We start from the raw sequence: 17,721 nt of genomic DNA, 5'->3' as shown, positions 1-17,721 counted from the left end.
GAAAAAGGGGGGGGGGGGGGGGAAGTGTGGCTCTAAAGACTCAATCCTGCAACTGGACCTTTGCAGTTGGACTCCAGCATCCAGTGACAAACCCAGTAATGTCAATGATTGTTGGTACCTTCATGCAAATGGAGAGGTGCCTCATTTCACCCAAGGTTGAGTTTTGCCAATTGTTTCTAATTAGGAAGATGTTAGCTGGTGGATTTCTGGAAATCTTTACAGCCATTTCCCACTTTCTATAAAGGTTAGTCTCCTCTTCTTCTCTTAACATCATGCATTAAAAAATATGGTAGTTTGTTCTCCATAACTAAATCTCAGATCTTCTATAATCCAATTAGAAGAAACAAAAAGGATCTCTAATACTTTACCCTTCCACTAGAATAAAAGCCTAATGAACTGGTTGACAAAAAGGCGTGCTTTGCAGTGCACACTTCTAACATCTAGTTTACTTCACTAGAATGAAGGCCATACACATACACACACTCCTGCCCACTGCCCCCCACCCCCCAAAACACACCAGCCGTAGAAAACCAAATACTGAGTGAGCACACAAACAGTTGTTTAATGCTTTCTTTTTTCAGTTCAAAGCATTTAATATGTAGGATTCTAGGTCCACTAAGGAGTATAAATGTATCATAATAAATAATGAACATTTGAGCATGCTTCATGTACATTATGGCTGCTTACAGACGTTAAAACAAAATAAATAAACAAAACATCAAAATGGCACCTTACATTAAACCCAACACACTCTCGCGCCAAGCCCAGCATATACCCAGAAAAGGCATCACATTAGTTGGACCCAGCTCGCCCAATATCTGTATAGACAGAGCACTTTAGTGAGGCTTTTTTGGTGCTTTTATTTAATAGTTGATTAAAATCGATTGAAGCACCTGATCTATGCAGATGCAGTGGAGTGGGGTTGAACTAATGTGCTGCTGCTTCTAGTGAAACATTTTTGGGTTTGGGGGTTTTTTTTTTGGTGGGGGGGGATTTAATGTTTGTAAGCAGCCTTAGGCTGCATGTAGACGAAACCAGGGGCATGTGTGCATGACACTTTAAAAGTGGGCTAAATGCTTTTGCAACACTTTAATGGTGTTGGTGTTTGCACACCTCAGCAGCATATTGAGGATTAATTCGAGCTGCTGTAGGAAACTCGGCGATGTAATACACGTTAAATGACTTGGGGCACAGCAAACTAAAACTCCTCTGAAGAGTTTTAGTTTGCTGCCCCTGGAGCCACGGAGCAAAGCACCAGGCTCTGTGCACCTCAGGGGTTCTGCAGGAAGCCCATGTAGGCAGCCTGGCAGCAGCTGGGACAGGCAGACTCCACCCAGGAGAGGGGGAAAAAAAAATAAAAATAAAAAAAAAAGAATAACGGTGAGCCTGATTTTTATTTCTCCCCCTGGAGCCTGCCTGCCTACCTGAGCTGTGCCGGGGCCTGGTGCTTCCCTCCATGGCTGTAGTGCCCCCTGGGACCACCCAAGCCAGGTGCCTGCAGGCAGGTGCCGCTGTGGGGGGGGACAGCACCACTGCCATGGAGGGAAGCACCAGCCCCGCCAGAGACCGCTCCGCTCACCGGCAGCTTGTCCTCCCTGCCCCACCACCAGAGAGGCAGGTAAGTCAGTGTGTGCATGACACTGGGGTTTAATTGGCCCTAAATTGAAGCGGTGTTTTTAAAAAACCACAGCTTCAATTTAGGGCCCCCATTTCATCTACACACACCCTTGGTGTACATATTTTAGGTGTAATTTGACAATGCATTATCTCCTCTCTGAGCATGGCAACACTTAGATCTTACTAGAAATAGAAAAATCTCATGTGTTTAAGGATAGTACCCATTTTTCAGACCTTTTAACAAACTGATGTGAACAGTTTACACTTTCCAAAGCTTACCTGTTACGTCCAGAATCTCTAAATCCTTTGGCAAATGGATTCCTATCAATCTTCAATCGAGTGATCTGTAAATATGATTAGTGAGGGATGATGCGAGTTTTGTCAATTCAAAGTTATGTGCAAAGCACATTTATCCACAACATGAGCTAACAGTGGAATATTCTATTTTAACTCATTTTAAGAAGTATAAAAAAAAATAACGTGCATCTTTTTTCCTATTTACAGATTCAATGCAGTTTCTTTTGAAAAGTAATTAGGGCCCAATTTTGCAATTATTCTCCAAGTGGATCCTGAGGGAAGTCAAAAGGTGTTTCATTTACTAAAAGGCAGTCTAGGATTCTTAAAATAGTCTGGGAAGTGCTACTCCTTTAGCTAAGATAGTCCGAGACACAGTTAAATAATATATAGGCCAACAAATAATATCAACATGAGAAAGATTATTTTTAGGCCTCAATGCTCACACATACATAAAATAAAAAGTAGCACAAAAATATAATTTTAAATTTCTTTAAATAAACAGAATAGGCATCAATTGGTTGTATAACTCTTCTACTTTATATTTATATTGAATCATTCAGTGATTTTGCTTCCTGAAGAACACAGGTCAATAAACATGAACGTAAAATGTATAATACTTCCCAAAAATAATTACTCTAAATTATTTAAAATAAATAAGATAGCATTATATGAAATATGAATTAATCATGAATTAGACAAATCATTAGAACAGAAATCACAAGGTTAGAGCTGGCTATTCAGATGCACTCTGGTCATAGGACCACATGGCCACACGCAGCCTAATATGTCCTGCTGTAAAGGTTGGAGCTCAAAGGCTGGAACTCCATGCTCCTGTATCTTTACGGTTTCTAGTACTTAAATTAGCTTTTTTTGAGCTTTCTTAAGCATCTCTACACCACCCTGAAGTGTGCAGTACAGACACGCCTGCAGAGTCAAGCAACTAGATAAGAGGCTATGGACAAATGTCTTTTTTAAACTGCTTTAAACAATGAGAAATTGGAGCTTAGGTTTATGCATCAGCTGTTAAAATGCAACAGTTACATTTGCATGCTCCTGCACTGAGCAACTTTAACAGTGAATGAAAAAGGGTTAAAGTTCCAGTGGTCTTTTGCACTTGTATCCCTACATAAATCCCCAGATGTAACAGTAACATTTAACAGGAATAGAACTGTTATCTCTGTCCATATCCAGAGGGGTTTCTTGTTTTGCTTTTTTAAATTCCAAAGCAGGCTGAATTTGATTTTTTTTTTTTTTTAAACACACACACCAATTTTGCTCCCTCAAGTAAATAAAGATTCTGCTCCAGTTAATTAAACTTTGTCTGAAAGCCTCAGTTATTCTTTCATAAACTGCAGATAATACTTGACTAATATTGCAAAGCATTTTGAAATCCATGGGAGTTATGCCTTTGAAAATCCCACCAGAGGCATTTACCTGAACCTGTAGATACCAAGTTTTTAAACATCTGCCTCAGGTTTTATTAACATTTTAAACACTTTCTGCCTCACTTCCTCATCTTCCTATGTCCTCTTTTTAGACTGCACATTCCTCAGAGCAGGAGCCATTTCCTACTCCATACAGCACCTAGTGCACAGAGACTGCAATCAGTTGTGACCACAAAAAAAGTTATTTATTTTTATTTTGTGTTGTAATAAAAGGTTTTCCCTTTTCTTGTCTTGCTTCTGTCTGGTATACTTTGAAGACCTAGTAAATTATTAACCAGAAAGTCAAAATTACCTGTTGATTTTGGTATGCTGTTACAGTAGTGAAAACAGTTTCAGGAAAAGAGAATGCTTTGACTCCTTCTCCCGAAGGGATAGGCTTGACTGGTGACAGGTCATCTCCACAGTCTTTACGAATGACATGAACACGGGGCTGGTATTTGTGCATAGAATGAAGGATGATCTACAAAGAAAGGAAAAGAAAGAGGTAACATTTGTTAGAAAGGATACTGCAAAGCTTTTTTTCTTTATGAACTTTGCTGTTTCAGTATTAACAGAAGCTTGGAATAGATTTATGCAAGTGCTGACCATGACAGTTCCTGCAAATGAAATGTTTCTTTAACATATGGAAGATTTCATTACTGTAGCCTAATCACCCACATACTTACAGGACTGCCAACCCTAAACATTCAAAATTGTGTTAGTCACCCCCCTTAAAAAAAAGAGAAAAAAACCCCCAGGATATTAGCATTAAAATGTTGGATGAATTCCTGGGCCTACTGAAGTCAGTTTGAATTTTGAACTTTTAGCATGCACTTGGATATTTTCAAGCTTTTTTCTGTTACCGTAAGGTCTAAACATATTTTGCTTTTTTTGTTTTTGTTTTTAAATGAAAGCCGAAATCTTCACTTAGGATTCCAGGAGCAGCAGCTTTAAGGAGAATATCAAATATCACAAATGCAAACACTAGCAAAACTATATTTATAGTATGTACAGACAAACAGAACAATTGCATACACATATACCCACACACAATACAGAGTGCCAATTTGGGGGCGACATTTTTTAGTAAAGATTTAGGCCTCATCTTACAAGTTTTAGGAATATCAAAACTGCTTACAGAGCATAAACTTAAGCATGCATACTTTTCACAGAATCAGTATGATATCTCTGCATTTTGGAAGAAGTTGACAACAGAGTAGAGTTTTTTATTCCATTTAATTTCTATTAAGCACCCTATTAAAAGAATTCCCCCCCCCCCCCTCTCCACAAATGAGATCCTTCGCTATTATTCCCTTTTATTTTTTTAAACCCCCCCTTTAAAAAAACCCCCCCCCCCCCCCTCTCCACAAATGAGATCCTTCGCTATTCTTTTTAAAGACCATGGCTACTGGCCTGTAGAAATGCTAATCAAATTTCAGTAGAGCTTTTTAAATTTCTTCTTCCTTTAGCAAGCACAGACCACCTACAAAATCAGGCACTGCATTTTCAACATTTATGCCTTTAAGCCCAAGTGCCAGATATCATGAAGTCTCATTTATCCTAACAATACAGAGAACATTACTTTAGGTTGGATAAATTAAGGTTTGACTAAGAAAAGTATTTTGAATACATTCACTCTTGACTAGGGGACAATGATCCCCTTTTAGGCAGCCAATGTTTCTGGATAATTAAGGTTTTTATTATATTGCAGTTGAAACTTTGGGCGATGATACTATAAGGACTCCAAAAGCTCTTAGAACCCTATAGAGGTTTTAATAAGAGATGATTTTCCAAACTTCTTCAATTTTACAGACAGGCCAGAAGGAGGCTGGCACCTTGTGTTCAAATCTCTCTTATAACAATAATTCTAGCGTTTTGCCTCAGAAAAGCACAGGGAAGCTGTTCTACTTCCATTCCTCAGACTAGTATGTTAAGGCTAGCTGAAGTTGCTCTATACTACACTGCAGTTTGCAGTGTAGACGAACCCTTAGTTTGTCTGGTGCTTAGGATCGGGAATCGCCTTTATGGCATGTTTGTGTAGCACCTAGCCCAGTGATTCCTGATCCATGACTGGAGTTTATTGACACTACAGCAATATGAATAATCAATAATATACAAGGCACAGAACAATAATGAATTGGGCTCTGGAAGTGACACTTTCAGTTTAAAAAGGATAAAAACTAGAACATTGTTTTACCTCTATTGTTCTAAGTAACACCTGAGATAACTATAATAGTGGGAAAAAAAAGGAACTGCAAGGGGGGGGGGGGTTCACTTTTATGTTACGTTTTTAATAGCACTTAATTAATTTAGTGCACGCTGTTCACCCTGTGGAACCAAATCAAGTCTCCACCATTTGTGTAGATCTTCATTAAAGACAGGAAATATGTAAACTTTCCTCCCCCTCCAACACAACTTGCCCCCCCCAAAAGAAACAAAACAAAACAAAACAAAAAACCCACCAAACCCGAACAACAAAACAAAACAAAACAAAAACCCCCCCAACCCCGACCCATCCAATAAGAATTACTTTTAACTTTTTTAGGTTGGCCACATTCCCTTAAACATTTATTATGAAGCTTTACCCAAAGACACATGTCTCGTATAATTCCATTGTTATTTTGAGATAATCACACTCAACTTTAGGGAGAGAGAGATACTGCAGGATTTAAATTTTGTTTCAGTCAAATACTGGTTTGCTTCACTTATGGCCAGACCATAGCTCGTTCCACAAAGCATGAACATGTAGGGTGCATACCACTGCTTTTTGCATATGGACCATTATTTTATCCCACTTCTGCAAGTGGTTGGTAAAGGACAGAAGGGAGAAGGAGTCTGGAGTTTGCCTTCAGCTCTATCCCAACATACCTGATGGCACAGCTGCATCAGAACATTAAGGGATGTACACTGCAATGGATGTAACCTCTACCACTTACATACTAGTCAAAGCAGCAGGAAGGAAACTTGAGGAGTCAGACTGACTCCCAGGCTGTTCCATGGGCAGCAAAATACACTAGTCCTCACTCTGGGCTGGACTGCACACTGGAATTCTAGCTCTCAGAAAACAAGCCGACTTCTTGTTACTAATGAAATGATTAAATTTTAAACTTCTCAGTGTTAGAATTTTTACAGCACTATTCTTAATATGCATTTTATTCACATTTCATTTCTTCTCTTATTTTCAAACCCTCATCCACTCTCAGGTCTTGGTCCACTCTAAACTTCTGCTAGCTTTACTCTGTAAGCAAACATAATAAACAGAATGGTAGCCTGCAGTGTTATGTGGCATTCACCATACCATTAAGCCACAACTCTAGGGACTAACAATTCTTGCATGAATTTAACTTTCCTTTACAACTAGGTAAGTTTCTACTCCAACAGTATCAAGATATTGTTAATGCAAAAGATAACATAAAATAAATGCAAATAAAATAAAATAAAAATTCAGCTATGAATCAAATCTGCTGACAGAAGGGACAACAATAGCTCTAAAGAAGAAACATTGGCATCTACTGTGGAATAAATGGCCCTAAACACAGGAACCATGGGTATAGCTAGAGGTACATGCCACCCAAAAGGACTAGGTCTGGAAAAGAAGGACTATAGTAGCAAAGTGGAACAGTACACAGTAATGGTGAATGCACCCATGGCAACACAGAACCTTTTTTGCTAGGTACAGACATTCAGAAAGCCCGAGGCAGAATCAATCTAAGTTACGCTGTTTTCTGTAAGTGGGGTAATTTAGATTGGTAGCGTACAGAACACATTTGCCCTTTGGTGGGCACCGGGTTCCACCATTTTTAAACCAGCCTACGTGTGTCGAACTTCTGTTCTGTTACAGGTATAGAACAGTTTCTGCTCACATATACTAGTAAAAGTGTAATGTCTGTACCTGCCCTGTGTGACAAAAACTGTTTTTAAATAAGTGTTTATAGAGTGCCTGCCACAATGGGGCCCCAGTCCTGATTGCTGCCTCAAGCATTACTGTAATACAAACAGCACTTCCAGCACAACAGGAATCCCATTTCCCTTACCCTACAGCAGCACACAAGAAGACCCAGCCACTTTTCTACTTGCTGCAAAGTTTCTGCTCTCCCTCTCAGACTCTCAGTGCCAATCCTATGTACTCAAGCTTTGTGCACAGAGAGGAACAGTTGGAACTAACAAGTGTGAACTGCCTACTATAACCTTAATTAAGCTTAAAGGTGCAAATTTAAATGCCAACATTTGCAGTTTTTCATTGCAAAAAGCACCGAGACAAAAATACACAGCTATTTCTAAAGTGACAAGCAGAGCAGAGCTTGGGGAAAGTAAGAGCCTGCCTGCCTCCACTATCTGATGCATACAGTTAAAAACAGCAGGGGAGGATAGGCTTAATTGAATTACCATAGACAAGACTCCATTTTTGCACTAGCAACTAAAATACATAAGTTTGTATCCAAGGTAATCAATTGAAAAATATTGGGAAATAGTCCAAAAGTGTTGAGACTCCACCCACCCCCCCCAAAAAAAAAAATGTCAACCATCTCTAATCATAAAATACTGACCTGACCTGAAAGCCATTATTCCAGAGCTTGAGGAGAAAACCAGCTAGCATAAGGGGAAGCACAGAAATGTGAAGAGCACACCGTATTTGTCTTTGTCAATTGCAAAAACAAGATTTCCTTTTCTTCATCATATTGAATCTGATTAATGCTATTTATTGCCATTGTACACTTGTTGGGGAAGGTGTGAATGAATTTACTGCACCGTGTAATTTAAGACACGCCACCTATTGATTGCTTTGAAAAGGTAATTATCTGTAAGCTCCAGGAAGCCCCTCAAGCACCAGTCTGAAGACATGTACTTATAAGTTTCACTTGCTCTATTTGATCTACGTGCAAAATACATGTTGTCATTATAGGGTGTTGTGCATCCAGAGCTATAAGAGGCTGGGGAGTGGTGGAGGGGAGGAAGGATGGAACATCTCTATCTATTTATACAACACTATAAAGTACAAAGAGACACCTTCCACCCAAAATGCTAGTGAAAATAGCAATGATCCCGAAAGATTATAGCAAATATTTAAACAGCTAAGGATTGGCCCTAAGCATTTGACCTCTACAGAGCTGCATTTCTTAAACAAAGGCCTAATAGCTGGGACAGGGACTGTGATTTTCTACAATGCTGTACAATGGGTCTTGGACCTGGCCGACCATGAATTCCTACCATAATATAAATATTTAAAAACAATGCTAATTTATTCTTGGTACACATATGAAACCTCCATTCACATCATTGAGAGTTAAACAAGGAATCCTAACCTTGTTGTATACATAATATTTCTTTTTTTTTTTCTAAATTAGCATTGTAAGATTTTACCTTTTATCACCATTATAATAATTTTCTAGATCTACTTATCAACATCAGCTGATGTGTTGCAACATCATTAAGTTTTCTGCCTGAATTATACACTGCTGTGAAGTGGGATTGTCACTTCTCACTGACAGTGTATGCAACAACGTGTCCCAACTGATCCAATTCCACAGATATTAGAGTCACCCTGCTGTAGGATCAGAATCCAGCCCCGCAACTCTAATAAAAAAGAATCTGCACCAGCTTTAGAAAGAATATAGGAATTCTGGAAAGATAAAAGGACTAAAAATCAATAGGGTACAAAGATGCAGAATCAGCTGCAACATGGAAAGCAAAAGTAAAGATCGGGAACTAAACTTTGGCTTGCCTTACATGTACCATCAGAGATAAGTGACAGCTGAGTTGCAAAGGCCAAGCAGAAGTTCCTTCAAGCCATTTTGCCCGAGTAGGATGAAAATCAATTCAACAAGAGGAAAATATATGCAAAATTAAGAATCAGAAAAGATATAGACCTTACATATAGGAATTTACATTCTGGGAACGGCATGGGCTTGACTGCTAGCTTTTCTTACGCTTCATCTTCCCCTTCTCCCTCTTGTCCAGATAAAAGTGGGTCCTTCCAACTTATTTGAAACAATTGTTTTTCATATGCATCCCAAAATATTTAATTGTTCCTTTTTTGTTATAGCTGGAGGCACTCAGAGGCTACATGGCCATTTCAATACGGCATTCCACACTACCATAACTTTAAAAGAAAAAATTTACCCACTGGAAAGAGGCACTTTTCTGCTTTATGCTTTTGCCTTTTCTGGTAATTATGAATGACATGTTTGCAATTTCCCAGATTTTAGAAATATGAATTTATTTTGCAGTCATTCTTCTTTTGTCTTATTTCTTAAATACTTAAATTTCCATTTTTGGGAAGAGGGAGACGTTATAGCTCTGAATGAGTTCAATGTGTCCTGAATTGCTTACACTAGAATGTTATTTAACTAGCTTCCAAACTGAAATATTTATTAAAGAAAAGTATTCCAGTAATTTTGGATTTTGCTGCTCTATGAATAAACGTATGCTGCACACACACAAAAAATCTAAATTCAAAATTTGGATCTGTACAGTAAATTAGTTAATTTTTCTCCCCACATCTTGGAGGTTTAATCCTAGGTCCCAGTCCTGCAACTGAGCACAGGCATAGCAGAGCAGCTCCACGGCTGCAAGGCACAGGGCAGGGCCAGCTGCCGTGGTGCCAGTTGCAGCAGGGCAGTCAGCCACTGCTGTAGTGGTACCTATTTTTGGCCCCCCAGTAAATACACAAAAGCAGCAGCCAGGGTCGTCTCCCAGCCCCACCTCATGCAGCTGAGTGCACCCAAGTAGGCTGCCTTAGTTCAACTGAAGTTAACATAAGCAGCAATCTTCCTGCGTACCATTAGTTACAGAATCAGTCTTAAAGTACAAAGGACATTTTACTTTTTAAGTAAGTATTACACACACACACACACACACACACACACACACACACACACACACAGAGTGAAATGTCCTTTGTACTTTAACACTCTCTAAATGAAACTCAGTTAGGTGATACCAGAGGAACTACTTATGCCGAATAACATTTACTCATCCAAGCTAAGTATAGACAATAAAAAAGCGTGAGGCGAAATCAATTCAAGTTGCATGGTTTTTCTGTAAGCAGCAGTTTAGGTCACTAGTGAACAGAACAAACACTCGCTCCTTGGTGTGGTGGGAGAGGTCAAATCTTAGATCAGGTTCTGCCATTTTTAAACCAGTCTGCATACACTGTATACCAGTAAAAAGTGTAATGTCTGTACCTAGCCCCAAAAACTACAGAATCAGACCCCATGGTAATAAGTGTACAGCAAAAGCTTTGTTATCTGGCACCCATGGGGAATAGGGGGTGCTGGATAACCAAATATGCCGGTTACCTAAGAGACCTGAACAGGCATCTTTGCCTGTTCGGGCTGCCGTCCCTCCTGCTGTATCAGTGTGCCGGGGGACAGGGAGGGGGGCCCTGCGCAGGCTGCTTTACCCTGGGCTGTGGGGGCTCAGCAGTGCAAGCTGCTTTGCCCCAGGACGTGGGGGCTTGACGAAACTGGAAGTGCCATGGTGGGCACTTCCGGTTTCGCTTTTGCTGCGTCGAGCAGAATGCCAGTTTGTAAGGTGCTGGGTAATGCGGCTTTTGCTGTAAAATAGTTTTTTAAAACCTAAATAGAATTGATGTTGATTTTTTTAAAATGAAAACCCAACTGATTTTAAGGTGGAGCTTGATAAATTTATATAAAACACAATTATATGATATGGTTGCTTACTGTAGCAACAGACTGGACTCAAGGACCCAGAAGGTCACTTCCAGTTCTATGCTTTATACTCCTCTATCTCCAGTGTAGCAGCATACCAAGTCCTGAAACATTTGATGCTAATCTACTGTGAGGCTTCTTGCAGCTAAGAAGGGGAAAAAAATTGCACATATCAATGGCATAAGTAGAGAACAGGGAAAGAACCAGCCTGACAAAATATATTACTGAACGCTGCAAAATTATAAATGTGTTGATAGCCATACATAGCATCTTTTCATGAAGTGCTGGGTATTTTTTTTTCCCACTCTTTTTAGTAATTGAGGAATTATCCTGTTTAATTTGGAGGGCTACTTAAGGGTCAGTATAATCAACATCCTGTCTCAAACTTGTTTCTCTGTTCTTAGAAGTCCAGCCACTCTGAGATCAGTGTTCCTTTTTGAGAGAAAGCCAACACTTCCCATTTATTATTGGATCTGTCAAAAAATAAAGACTTCATCCTGTCTAAAAACAATTCTTGTTTTTTAATTATTTGCTAAGGTGTCAAGTACAACTATATTAGAGTTTGTTGGAAAGATACTAGCTTACATCTGTCATGTTTCAACAGTTTTGAAGAGAAAAGGAAATATTAACATAACACATTTTGTCACATTAGATAATGTCATAACTAAACAATTTAGAGCTTGCAAACAGAGCACTCATACTGCATAAGTCTCTGCCAGTGTTTTTCAGGAGTAATGAGCCTCAGCTGTGAAAGGGTCTTGCTTCATAAGGTATGTAATAAATCATTATCAGAGTGAACCCAGCTCCTATGTTGTTCCTTTTTGAGTGCAATTATTAACACCTCATGGGATTTCACACAAATGTGTAGGTTAAAGAGATGTATTTTATTCACATTAAATTATTACATGCTATTAATGTTTCTTCTAGCCACTTGTAAGTTTAAGTATGCTTTCTGATAAAAAATAGAGTTACAAGTTATGGGTAGAGAAGAAAAATAGAGCAAGTCTGTACTTTTAGATTAAACTGTTGCATGGCTAAACAACTAGTTACTAGAGGTGTTATGCTTTGAGGGGCAATTAAAGTAGCCTCCACTTCTAAAGTTAGTGATTAGCAATGTAAAGAGCAAGCCAGTTTTTCCTCTAGGCTGATAAACTTTCATGGCAGTTTTATAAGGCCAGGCTCATTTTTATCAACATGAAGATAAAAGCCACAAAGCTCCTAGTGATGACTGATGTACTAGTTTCTAGTACCATAAGAGATACGATACTCACATGTCCCTGATCGTCCAGTTCGTTGTTTGTAAGTTTCAATTTGTCAAAGCTGATCACTTGCCTCATCCAAGTTTCCCCTGAGGCAGGAGAATCAGGGTGAATATAAACACGAGGTGGTACTGGCGAGTCAGCATTACCAGCCACCATCCATTTAGAGCTATGGTAAACATACCTATAAAGAGAAGCCCAACATCCATCAGAATGAAATCAGAAACAATGCATCAGGTGAAGAATTTTTAAAAGTTTTAGAGAGTACCCACCAATCTACAATATGTTAAAGGACCATAATTAAAATTCAAAACAGCCCAGAGAGAAGTGAGCAGTTTGCCAACAGAAAAGGTCTGAACAAAAAGAATGGAGAGAAAAACCCAAATCTGAAAGAACAGAGAGCACTGAAATATGATCTATTAAAAAATCCCAAACAAACAGCTGAAAATTTTGACTTTGATTTGAGATATAAAAGGCAAACAATCCACATTAAAATGGACAGCGCTTTTGGAAACTTTCTGCCCACAACAGTGCTATCAATATTACACTTAGACATTCACTAACAAATATAATTTGTTTTGTTGCTACACATGCAATGTTTATTTCACTTCCACTTCGAAAGTATATTTTAAATGAAAAAATAAATTTAACATGCATATATGTAACTGAGTTTTAAATATTAGTAAAAGTATCTGCAAAACATAGGGCCAAAGCCTACTCTCGCTCTAACTATCTTTTGAGCCAATTAGAATCTTTCTACAAAACAAGGTGGAGTTTGAACAGGCCCTCACTCATACTGGTGCTACTCATACTGGTGCCCAATAACTGCACTGAAGAGCACCAGTGTAACAGAACAGAATCTGGCCCTTCATTTATAAAACTGACGAAAGTCTTTACACGCCTGGCTTGACATATTGTTTTTAAACATGGAACAGTCTAGAAGTGAAACTGTTCCAGATGCAATATGTTGCAAAAATACTGAAATTAAGCCCAATTTCTGTGAGAACCACACTGATCTTTTTGGCAGTACAGCAGGGAAAAAAACAAACAAACAAACAAACACATTTCTTGAATGTTTAATGTTAAAAACCAAAATTAACAAAGTAAGTTTGAAGTAAAAGCAATGCATCCTTCAATAAAAATCTGATTTTGAATAAAGCCATGCTACAGACTAATTATTTTTTAAAAATTGCTGAAGTATGTCTAACATAGGCATGTCTGCCACAAATAAAATGTTTATAATAGTTCTGGTTAATTTTAAGAAAAATATGAAAGATTGGCACAAAGCATGGCAGCGTGTACAGTTTAGTTGTACATGAAAAACGCAACAGCATCAATCTTGGAAACAAAATAATTAATTACATGTATGTATCAATACAAGTCATACTAAACCATCAGATATGAGATCTACACTTTCTTGTTTATTTGTTCCTTGGTGGACTATTCTTTAACTAAATCATACCGCTACTTCTTTTATTATTATTGTTGTTTTAGATTTGTGAATGACATACTATTTAAATTGTTTTAAACCAAACCCTCGCCTTTAGCTATTCCTCAAAGATTCAATTCTGCTGAAAATCTAATTTTACACACAAATTTTCCTGATTTGGCATCATTTCAGTTAAAGTTTTGCTATTTTCTTCAATATAAACAGGATTGGGCCCAACAAACGATTGTTTTAATCTTCTAAATATGAAGATCTGCAGGGCATGTCATTTGGAAAGTAGGATTCACAATAAATGGACTAAAATAATAGTCAACATAAAAGAATGTACAATACATAATTAATTTGTTTACAGAAGAGTGAAATGAAGTAAAAGTGACATCAACATTAACCAGTAAGATAAAGTAAACATAAGTTTTTCATTACAGAAACTTATGCCTGTCCACTGTGAAAATACTGCATTTCATTCAATGTTCCTAAAATTGAGTTTGTCATTTTAGAAGACTTTATTCAGCTGTGCAGATAGCAAGGACTATACTGAATGTGTAAAAATGAAAATAAGACTGTCTTGTTTAAACCATTAACATTTGATGTAAATTTTCTCATTGTGATGTCAGAATTTTTGTTGGAGTTCTTATATTTCTCACTATTTATACCAGTTGAAGAAATTATGTCCCTTAGAAATTTCTGTGTAGATTTCTCTCAGGATCAGTGAACTGACTGTCTTAATGTGAACCTAAATCAACACAAACATTTTCCATTTTAACTGAATTGCACTGATCCAGGGTGGGGAGGAGGGGGGGGAACCCCCTTCCAAACATAAACACTTTTCTTTTTCCTCTGCTGCAGAACTGTCAACCCCCACAAATAAGTAATACACGCTTTTGGTATGTATATTGTCAACCTAATACAATTCTCTTTCAAACCTAAAATATTCTCTATCAGAACTAAAATTGCCATAAAAAAATATTTAAAAATTATTTTGCACTCTGCCTTGAAAAGGGAAGGAAATTACTATTAGTAACCTTAGGAAGGAAAGAAAACTTGAGTGCATATGGATTAATTTTGATATTTTTCAATTTTCCTAGTTTAGCAGTTAAATATCTTGATTTCCAATGATCTGTTTTAACAAAGGGTTAAAAAGAAAGATCAACATGGCAGTTTTTAAGAGTCCAAATCCCGGTCCGACTGAACCACTTGGCCAAACGCCTCTTCATTTCAACAGGGAAACAGGTTCCAGAATAATTTCTGAAACTGTTAACAGTAATTATTGCGAACAACCCTGCAAACTTTTACTTCAGTAAGTAGTCCCAAAAATCCCCTTGGCTAAACAAGGACTGCACTAAGCGTTTACAAATATACATTTTTACCTCTAAGTGTTAAAAGAACAATTAAAATAATTGGCCAATAATTATTCTTTAAAGTGTAAACTTAGACAAAAATGCCATTCATTCATTAAAAATCAAAAACCACTAAAATAGTTATCCATTATCCTACTGAGCTCATGTTGCAATGAACATCATGTGCATCTTTTCACAACAGAAGGAAGAAGTTTTATATGCTTTACATTTTAATGTAGGTATCACTAGAAAATATAAATGTTCCTATATAGTAATTACTTCCTATGAATTAATAAGTGGCACAATGTGGACTTGTTTAGTAATTAACTAGGACCCCTACATGTTAACAATATCTCTCTGACTGAACTAGAAGTACAGTGGACGAAAGCAAAAGGCTGAATGTTTCCCTATAGTACATATGCAATGCAAGGCAAACAGAAATTTCATAAAAAAAGTAGGGGTGGGGAAAGGGGGCGTCATAAAGTTGGCACAATGCACTTATTTTCCATGCACGAAGATACAACAGGGAAAAAAAAAAAAAGAAGAGAGAAAAGTACATTTGGATGAGACTTAAAAATTTTCATTTGTTAATTTATATACCATTACTATGTTCTTGCAGCAGCCAAGATCTATATTGCTTGTATCACAAGCTTTAGGTGTTACAGTTACTTTACCTGTATCTTTTATTATCCACTGGCACAATGTCCATGGCAATATAATATTGCTGATGTGGGTCTAAGCCCGAGATCTTCACTCGCATTGCAGGAAACATCCGCCTGAACACAGAAAGAGAGGGATCTTTTTTAATATGAAACAGACTTGGGAAAATTTGTGCAGCAAAAGTAACGAGTTTGTGGGATTCACCAGCCCCCTCTTCATATAGAAAAGTCTATAGAGTCTTTTTATTATTGGTCAAAGCTATGAAATACTCCATTTGATGTCAAAACAGGTTTACAAAGTGCGTTTTAGCTGAACAACGCTTTGTATGTTGTGTGGTTTGCTTTGGGAGTACAACTATTACCTCATCATTTTGACTTTATTGTTAAATAGTAAATCATTTTTGTTTTGAGAGTTTATTTTAGCTGAAAGCCTGTTTGAGTTATTAACTAGAAGTGCATTTCATGAGATCTATAAATAAGAGCAATCACCTAGGAAGACTTCTTGTTACAAAAATCTAAATTGTCAGTAAGGGTTTAAATAAAAGTGTCAAATGATGCCCAATTCATATATCAGATTACAATACTAAATATGCAGTGATACAATTATAGAACTACAAGGATGCAGTTATAAAAACCAATGTGCCATGCTATAACCAAACAATATGTTCTTTATTGAGATAGAACTTCCTGTCTGCAACATACTAAAAAGGTGAAGCGCGAGACATGGTCTATGGCTGAAAGGTATAGTAAAACTTCATTATTGAAAGCAGAAACAAAAGTACAATGTACAATTATAAATAACTTCATAACTCAAATTATTGCACTGCCAAAATGAAACAATTAAACTCGATGCAGATTTAAAAACAAACACTTTTTTTTTTATTTACTATGTTTGATACTAGTTTTTTTTTTATCTAGGTTTGTTCAAAATGCCAAAAATAAGAAGCTTGATAATAATTAGATTAATTATAATAATTCACTGACTGAAAAAAACCCAAAAAAACAACCCATCCTTTCATTTATTTATCTGATAAGTCTAAATACTGTTTCACGTCATAAAAACAAGTTACAAGTTAATTGTGGAAAGAAATAAAAAGTTCTCTATTTTTGCTAAAGCAGCTGACTGGGGCTAACTAGTTTTTACTGTTCTTTCAGTGCACCTGTAATATAAAAAACAAAACTTGACACAACCTTCTCAAGACAAATGTTGCTTTGTGCCGCTTAAGACTGCATTTCAATCATTAAGAAAAGTCCTCTGAAAACACAGAAGGTAGCATATGGATTTAATAAAATACGTTTTTGTAATTTCTAATAAGTTCAGATACTTTTATACTAGCCAGGTTTTTACCATGTGTATCCATTGGAAAGGGAGGAGGTGGGGTGGGGGGGCAGAAAGTTTCTGGAGCAGAGCAGCATTCATAGACTTCTCCCTAATGAACAGGAAACCTAGGAGCCACATGCTCCTGTGCCCATCTCGCAGGGTATTCGACTCTACCTCGCCCATAAATCAATGGGCTTTGTCCACTTTGATGTGTGCGCGCCCGCGGGCCCCGTGTATCGTGATTAGAAATGATCTGTGCGGTCTGTGAAGAGACTGGGCAGATATTTTTGCTCTCTATGAAAAGAAGGAAACCATTATATTTAAAAAAGAAAGGGCGGGGGAGGGAGGGGGGACGTGAGGGGCTTCGGCAGCACTCCGGCTTGGCATTGAATTAGGAGGACTGAGCAGAGCGGTGTGCTGGAACCACCTGAAAGAGGGCAAGGCGGGGAGGAGAGGGGAGGAGAGGAGAGGGCGCGGCCGGGGGCTCCTCGCGGAGTGAACTTGGCTGCTCGGAAATGGGGAGAGAAACCCCCGAGAGGAGCCGGGGCCGGAGGCGCTCCCGGGGCGCCGCGGGCTCTTACCTCCCGGCCTTAGTGATGATCATCTCGGTGCCGATCTCGTGGAAGCGCTTCCAGAGCTCGGCGCCCTGCAGGTCCACCCGCGGCGCCTGCGGGCCGGGCGCCGGCGAGG

General features: G+C 38.2%; 1 protein-coding gene across 1 annotated transcript in view; it reads right to left on the bottom strand.

Annotated features, from left to right (window-relative positions):
- Nucleotides 1–17,716, bottom strand: part of TBX18 (T-box 18) — a gene marked incomplete at its 5' end in the record, with an annotated part of 30,137 nt that extends 12,421 nt beyond the window's left edge. Inside the window, 5 exons of the mRNA XM_006027109.3 lie at nt 1,897–1,961; nt 3,652–3,819; nt 12,280–12,451; nt 15,726–15,827; nt 17,613–17,716. Of these exons, the coding sequence (XP_006027171.2) occupies nt 1,897–1,961; nt 3,652–3,819; nt 12,280–12,451; nt 15,726–15,827; nt 17,613–17,716 (611 nt within the window). The remainder of the gene's footprint in view (nt 1–1,896; nt 1,962–3,651; nt 3,820–12,279; nt 12,452–15,725; nt 15,828–17,612) is intronic.
- Between the last annotated feature and the right edge of the window lie 5 nt (nt 17,717–17,721).

The sequence above is a fragment of the Alligator sinensis genome, unplaced genomic scaffold (genome assembly GCF_000455745.1).
Source record: "Alligator sinensis unplaced genomic scaffold, ASM45574v1 scaffold55_1, whole genome shotgun sequence".
NCBI lineage: Eukaryota > Metazoa > Chordata > Crocodylia > Alligatoridae > Alligator > Alligator sinensis.
This window is presented reverse-complemented; position numbering and strand designations above follow the sequence as displayed.